Source organism: Rhea americana, unplaced genomic scaffold (assembly GCF_003343005.1).
Source record: "Rhea americana isolate MKP2758 unplaced genomic scaffold, rheAme1 scaffold_132, whole genome shotgun sequence".
NCBI classification, from domain to species: Eukaryota; Metazoa; Chordata; class Aves; order Rheiformes; family Rheidae; genus Rhea; species Rhea americana.
In genome coordinates, this window is record NW_028185395.1 from 2,569,537 (window position 1) to 2,577,535 (window position 7,999).

At 41.1% G+C, this 7,999-nt stretch overlaps 1 protein-coding gene across 1 annotated transcript; it reads left to right on the forward strand.

Moving 5' to 3' along the window:
- Positions 1-2,987: 2,987 nt before the first annotated feature.
- Positions 2,988-7,309, forward strand: LOC146599820 (trefoil factor 2-like). The gene is made up of 5 exons (XM_085297956.1): positions 2,988-3,073; positions 3,106-3,194; positions 4,565-4,711; positions 6,114-6,263; positions 7,302-7,309. Exons 1-5 carry the CDS (start codon positions 2,988-2,990, stop codon positions 7,307-7,309), a joined length of 480 nt encoding a protein of 159 aa, XP_085154082.1.
- Positions 7,310-7,999: the final 690 nt, after the last annotated feature.

Below are 7,999 nucleotides of genomic sequence, written 5' to 3' on the forward strand. Positions count from 1 at the left end.
ATGCAACAGTGTTGGCCAAATGACAGATTTTTCAAGCTGACACTCATAATGGTAGTTACTACAGACAGAAATATCCTCAAGCACAAAAAACTAATTTGTGCTGTTGGTTGCTGAGTCTTTGTTTTTAAATGAAGTGGGGAAAAAATCATGCACTTTAAAAGCTCTAAAATATCAGAATAAAATATTGCATCCTTAGTAAACACACTCAGCCATAGCAATTTCTCATTTTCCAGTGCTACTGCTGGGAAGGAAAAATAGGCAGGCAGCAGCTTGCCTCTGTCATAGGCAGTACAGTTCAATTAAAAGCCCTGTGAAACCAGAGGAGGCTGGAGAGGGTGGACAAAGATGTTGGGAGAGGAGGAAGAAACCCTTCAAGCCCCTTTTGCCTCTGGCACATTTTCCTGCCTGGTGCCTGCACTTTTGGTGCAGTTAAGTTGGTCAGCTCTTTGGGGACTAGCAGAGCCTGGGCACTCAACGTGGGGTTAACAAATGGTCTAGATGGATGCTGGCCCAAGAGAAGGAAAAACCTGAGCAGTGAAACCCAAGACAATTTTCAAGGCTTTAATATATAAATATATTAAAGATTTTAAAGTAATCTGCTGGCAAAAAGCAAGAAGCCTATTTCTTTCAGGGTGTTTGTTTAAGATAACAATCATACACTCTTTCCGCAGTGAAAATTCAGTGGTAGATTTGTCTTTGTGAATGTAGTAGGATCAGGCCCAGCTAGGTGACAGCTGACGGATAAGGATTTAATTAAGTATTCAGTAAGAGGCAGGAGTGACAAACTTTATCAGCAGTTTTCCCTGACTCACACTACGGGCTGATAATCTGGTGAGAACTTGCAGTACTGTGAAAGCACCGAAGTTCCCCCTTTGGGATAACCATTTTTGTTTTGTACAAAGGTAACATTTCGGCCATACACACCTTCTGCATGACGTGATATTGGTCCAAACAAAATCATCGGAAAAATTGCTAATGACTTCACTGGACTTAGCACCACAGTTATTCTTTAAGACTGCTGTCAACATTGCATGTAAGGAAAAGACTGGAGTTTTGAAGGTTAGATCCAATGTTTTCTCCCATTGATGGAAGTAAAAATTATGATATGAATCACTGAGTGTTGGAGCACAGTCCCCTTCTGCTTGCAGCTTGATGTTTTGTGAACTAAAGAATATGCAAGACGTCTCTTTCATAAATCATGCCTTTGTATATGAAATGCCATTAATGCACTAAACAGAGATGGACCACATGAAAATGAGCTCTCTTATTTTTGCCCTTGAAGACCTAGCACCCTCCTGCACGGATCAAAATACTTTTCAACAGATAAATTATCCTCAAAACACAGCTGTAGGAGTTAAATGTTTCTGCATTGATCTTTATCAACAAAAGAGGCACAAAATAAACTCATATATAGTAACCAAAGACACAAAGACGTAGTTCTGTCAAAGATCAAAAAATACATTGAATCGTCTTCCTACTGATGAACAGGAAGAGCTCCCTGGTGGTCAAGAAAGCAGAGCTATTAATATTGACAGTACGTATATTATACTGAATTTGACATAACTGAGGCTAGTAATGAAAAAACAACTCAGGCAACAAGGTTTTCAAGGAAGAAAAGCTATTCTCTAAAAAGCAAGATTTCCATGGGGTAAACAGAACTTTTCTTAGCAAAACAACGGATTACTTGAAGTTTCTCTGGAAATGTCACCCCAGTGTCTCGTGAGTCTAGCTATAGGGCCCTCTTTGCCCTGGAGCCTGATGTCCCTTGCTGGAATGCACCACACTCAGCTTCCCCCAGCTGACAGCGCCTGTTCTCCAAAGGAGTGTTGCTACTTGGAGGAACTATTTTTCTTTGATCTAGTTTCTTTTATTTTTTTTCTTTCTTTGTTCTTTGCCTTAAGTTGTATTATCTTTTGGTGGAGAACTCTGGTTGTTCTATCATGCAACCTACCAGAGTTAGGAACCACATTTCCCAAGGAAAATGATGTCTTCTCTTCCAGTAAGTGGAAAATCTGGCTGGACTAATTGTGTTCAAACATTAGAAAGCAGTTAAAAGTTAAGAAATGTTACAAAAACTTGTGGGAAAGATCGAAAAAGGAGATAAAAACTTGAATGAACAGTCCAATCCAAAAGGTCCCATGTCCTGATATAGTCCAAAGGCTGCATTGGAGGTCATCTGTTAAATCATGAAGGAAACAATGAGGAAATTATTAGGCCAAACCTAGTGCTTCAGAAGTTAGTTTTCAGCAAATTATGTGCCTTGATGTTGGACAAGTTGTGAAGGAATAATTTAGTTCAGTAACAGGGCAGAGGAAATGGAAAGCAGACTCTACCATGACTTTCCCAAGAAAAATCCTGCAGGGCATGATGGGTTTGCTCCAGAGAGCCTAACTTTCCTTTTTGTTTTGGACATATCATTCAATATATCAGCTGGGATGTTTGAATCCAACCCCTGAACTAGCAAAGATCTTGGTTTTCTAACACAGCACATGCTATATCTTCCAAAGCTAGAAGGTGTCAGACCTTCAGCTTCTCTTGCCTTACTATTTGCAGTGTCATATGAACTGGACTTAAGGCCAGGGTAAATCTGAAGCAGAAAGGATATACTTAGGAAGTATATATATATATATATATATATATATATATTTATATATATATATATAAAAAAATACAATGTGTGTGTGTGTGTACACATGCATGTGTATATATATATATATATATAAAAACTACAATTTTTATATATATATATATGTATGTATGTATGTATGTATGTATTTTCAGTAGTGGCAACCATTTAAAGTTGCTCAAAGATTTGAAACGCTCTAATGTTAATGAAGTCGACTGAGGCAGTTAGAGTTGCACAGTAATATAACTGATCTCAAAAACCTGCAAATTTATCTCAGGGATCAGAGATATCAGAATACACGGTAACATTTCCTAATTAAAGAAAAAAAACACAACCTCTACATGAAGTACTGTGTGGAACAATGTTATCAGATCTTACTGTGCAAACACAAGGAGTGTATAAAATCAGCTACTTCAGTGGAAAGTACCTCACCTCCATCTGCCTTCCCGCTCAAAGTAGTCCGTGGCCTGAGGGCTCTTGACAGCAATGGATCTGAAAGGGATCTGTGTGCTCTCCATCATCCTCGTCGTAGCTCTCAGCACCTTGACAGAAGCAAGGTTGCCACCAAGTAAGTACGCTTGCTTGGTGTTGCCTTGATGGGTATGTATGTGGGCCTGATGCTACTGATTGTAATTGCAGCAGGAGGACAGCTCCAGTCTATGTATCAAATAGTGAATATCTTGCTCTGGTGCTTGTCCAGAAGCTAGAGTCTATTTTTTAATTTTTGCAGAGAAATCTGTGGCAAAAAAATACACTTGTGTATGTAGTATATTGACATCAGGAACAGACTCCAGGAGAACTCTTATGTTAGCAGAACAACCAGGAGTCTGCTATAAAGGTAGAGGTGCAGAAATGCCTGAAATGATTTATCCAGTTTACTAAATAAACCTTTCCTCCAGAAGGACTGCAGGAACTAGCTCTGTCTCTAGTCCTCTGACATTTATTTTATGCTACTTTGTCATGTGAATACAAGTTCAAAGAAATCTATCTGCCTCCTCAATAAAAGGCAATCATTTAGACAAAAAGTGCAAAGTAGGTAATTCAGTAACAGAGCTCTAGTGGTATCTCCAGAATTTCTAGGTTGAGGAGGACTGTGAGGTGGACTTAAAATGTTGAAAGCACACCTGTAACTATTTGTACATGATCGTATATTTTTTATGGTCATCTGAAGACAGAGATTTTGCATCCTTCCACCTATTTTAATATCTCTAACTCTTTCTTTCTTCAAATGAGATATCTGGTGGGGAGGAGTAAGGAAGATAGAGATAGACTATTCTCAGTGGTGCCAGTGATGGGATGAGAGGCAATGGGCACAAAATGAAATACAGATAATTCTACCTGAGCATGAGAAAAAAACTTGTTTACTGTGAGGGCGGCTGAACACTGGAACAGGTTGCCCAGAGAGACTGTGCAGTCTCCATCCTTGGAAATACTCAAAATATGTCCGTACACAGTCCTGGGCAGCCTGCTCTAGCTTACCTACTTGAGCAGAGGGCTTGGACCTAATGATCTCAAGAGGTGCCTTCCTACTCCAAATATTCTGCGAATCTGTGAGATGGGCAAAACAACAAACATTCACTGGTGTAAAGTTTGAAGTTATATATTTTACCATTTTATCCCTGACCCCCACTGTGCTGAGCTGGGCTGGCTGCAGGTGAGACCACAGATTCTCAGTCAGTGAAGTACAGACCTTACTGAAATCGGTGGGAGTTTCACTCCAACTGTAACACGTCTAGCATTTCCCCTGCTATCTTTTTACCAGTAGCAGATTTAAAAATGCTCATGTACTGATCTCAGCAAGCCACAGAAAATGTATACTTGCAAGACTGCCATAGTCTAGGGAAAGTTGGTTGTTCCCGGTAGATAATTGATGAATGGACTTTCAGCAGCAAGTGTACAAACAGACACCTAGTAATTTACTAGTTTTGTCCTCAACAGCAAGATGCCAGTGTAATACGGCCCCCGCTGAGAGGAAGAACTGCGGATACCCAGGAATCACAGCAGAACAGTGCAGGAGAGCGGGATGCTGTTTCAATGCTTCAGTCCCTGGCGTTCCTTGGTGCTTCTCTCCAAAAGACAGGAGAGGTAATGTATTAGAAACACTGATCTGCCTATTGCTTGATTATGCAGAAATGTGTACAACTAGGGAATAACTGCTTTTACTGTAAGGCCAGCCAAATGGGCATAGACATCTATTAGAAAACTGCTGGTAGTACTGTGCAGAGTCAAATCTTGCTTATCCATCAGTCTTGCATCCCATTCTCCTTGCAGCAACCATTTCCTTTCTCTTCGGGCTTCCAGTTATCAACTAACCCAAGCTGATCATTTGAAAATGTGTCACTGACAGCTGTTGTCTTGAGCAAGGGATCTTTAGCACCTACTTAAATAGGTTTTCTAAGTAGCTAATGAGGACTTTAGTACTGCACAGCAAAGAAATCAGAAAGTCCTCAGTAGATGAGTCCATCTGCAGTTGTTTAATGCCTTTTAAAAAGACCCTTGCATTCTGCAACTTCTAGTTTTTTGTTTTCTTTTCTTCAGGCTCTTTTGGTAATTGCTACTTACTTCCCTTTCTGCCTAGTTCAGTATAAGTTCCCTTGGTTGTTATCTCTCTCTCTTGTTTTGTTGTCAGTAATCATCAAGTGAAATCTCCAAACTACCCCAGGGCAGATCCTTTTCTCCTTGGATTTCCAGTAAATCTCTACTGGAAAATTTGAATTCCTATATCAATTTTTTCCTTCATTTTCTTGAATAGTTGCAGTGATTTTCCGCCTAAACAACTTACCTCCTTTCTGTAACTGAAGTCTGCATGCAGAGATGGCAGGTCCTTCCACCCCTTCCCTGCAGCCAACTCTTTTACATTGGCCAGGATGCACTGGGGTTAGCTCCTTGCATTGGGCCACTTCTGGGCAACACCCTGGTCCAAAGCCAACATCCCTAGTGCTGTTATGGGACATATGGCTTTTCACTCCATCACTAGATCTATAAAAATGTAAAGCTGCATCTGTGCCTGCCAGGCAGGATTTTCCCCGCTTTAAGCCCTAGAGCACAGCAGACGGTCCCCTCTGGGGTGAGCACTCTGAGTTCCTCTCTTGGGTTTGCTGGCACAAATGCAGCCAGCTGTACCCCTGAGGGCATGGGGGGTACAAAGACCCTGCACCCTGCAAGGCAGTTGGCTGCATCTCAGCAGCTCCAGCTGGTATAACCCCTTTTTCACCAGGGATTTGTAACCCCCACCATCATCCACACAAGTACCTGCGCTTGGTGCAGCAGGGAACCTAGGTCTCTACCCATCATGCTACTAAGCAGTTTTAATGAGCGGGTTACAGATAACCACAGATTCTGTGGCAGGGGCCTTTTAACCTGGGCTGTCAGCTTTGCTCATTTACAGCTCCTTGGATCCCTAGTCAGAGTAAGAAGAACAATACTGTACCAGTAAAAAGAAACATAAAGTAATATGGCCTTCTTCCTTTGTGTTTGTTTTACACAGTCAGGAAAGTATGTCCTTCTGAGGTTGAAGCCAGAGTAAACTGTGGCTACCCTGGCATCACAGCTCAGCAGTGTGAAAAGCAGGGCTGCTGTTTTGTGCCACATCCCGCTGGTGTCCCCTGGTGCTTCTACCGCCGCACATTGCGTGAAGGTAAGGACCTGCATGAAACCTTTTCCTGTACTTCCCCAGCGACTTATGACAGCTCCTAGGAGGCTATTATGCCGTATCTGCTCTTGGCTTGCTCTGCAAGTCAAACGCTGGGAGTGGTCGTGTTACAGGCAATGCGCAGGATGAGATCTCCCTTCCTCACCAGTGTGAGTTCAGAGCTTTATTGCCCAGAGTGTGAGAAAAAAGCTTAATCCTAAAAATACCAGAGTCTCACATAAAGGGCAGGTGTTAGTGATCAATCACTCGCAGGTTATGTGGCTGTGCAGGCAGATGGGCTCATATGCGAGCTCAAATCCTCAACAAACTTGACAGTAGAGATGTAGCTATCAAACTATCTACTTTATGCTGAGAAATAAAGCACTTTTTGCTTTAGAAACGTGATAGGAACCTAACAAAAATTTCTGATATCTGCCCTCTTTGATTTTTTTTTTTTTTTATTGGGAAACACCTTTCAGCATATCTAACATGGATAAGTAGTCGCATTTGATTCCAATCCACCTCATAGCCTATTTTGTGCCTGTAACAATTCGCCATAATTCAGTTTTACTAACTGGAATCATAGTTAGTAAGCACATTGAAAGACAGGTGGGAAAACAATTGCTAAAAATTGTCTAATACATGCGCAACATTGTTTTTGATATGCTACAGCTAGACAAGTACTTTCTAACACCTCTTGTAATCTGGGGAAAAAAATACATCCCTTAACCTGTTTGTCCTCTTTTCCACCACAGCTTGTTAAACTAGAAACTTCCATCAAGAATTTCTCAATCTTTGGACCTACTCAAACAGGAAATATCAGCCAGGCATCCCAACTCAAACTTCATACTCTATAATAGCTATGATTTCTAGGTCTTTTTTTTTTTTTCCTCACATTGAGTCCTTTCTAATGAAAGTTAATCACAGCTTTTATTCTTTCAGTAGTCTAGTACTGTGCAATTTTTCAAAGAAATAAAAGAACTAATACAATTCATAAATTTTCTATTATTCTTTATTTTAAAGCCTCATATTTCTCTTTCCCAGGAAATTAGTGCCCCACAGATGAGAAAGTAGTCAGTAACACTTCTGAAAGAAAACACGGCCCTTTTACTATTTGTATCAGTATTACCTCACACTTGCCTGATTTATATAAAAGCCATGTATTTGTTAGATTATACATGGCTTTACATAGACCACTGACCCTTTTGAATATTGAAAAGAAACCAGTATTTCCTTTCACATAGCTGCAGCTGCTTTCCCCCCACCCTCAAGACATAGGAAATGGTAACATTTTAGCTGACCACAAAGTTGGTCTGAATGAGAGTCCTCCTGCTCTTCGCACTGCTTGGTCCCTCCATTGCTGTAACTCGGATGCTGCCCATCCCTTGTTCGCTATACTAGCAGGGCACGGAGCTGCACATGACAATTTGATCCCTAATCCACTAGGCACTGCACCTAATATAACAGGGGCCTCTGGCTGCTGACCCAGAGTTGCACTAAAATCAAGCTAAGAAACAGGCCCCGGTGGCCCAAGTCAATACCTAAAATAAAACCTGTTGTGTTTTACTAGACGTGAGAGAAGTTCCTGGGTCTCCAGTCAAGTCTGCATGCTTTCTCCTGAGTGTGTTCAGTGTTCAGCAGCTCAAATGTTGTCCTGGTTCATCTGAGTGATACTACCACAAAAAGCCTCTACGAGTATCTTCTTTGAGAAAAAAAATCAGTAATGTAAGTCCTAAGAGCAA

Excerpts from the sequence above, each read along its gene's own strand:
- LOC146599820 (XM_085297956.1), top strand. The coding sequence starts at position 2,988 with ATGTTATCAGATCTTACTGTGCAAACACAAGGAGTGTATAAAATCAGC. Across the intron at positions 3,074-3,105 it reads CTCACCTCCATCTGCCTTCC|GACAGCAATGGATCTGAAAG; the intron begins CGCTCAAAGTAG and ends CTGAGGGCTCTT. Across the intron at positions 3,195-4,564 it reads AGAAGCAAGGTTGCCACCAA|CAAGATGCCAGTGTAATACG; the intron begins GTAAGTACGCTT and ends TGTCCTCAACAG.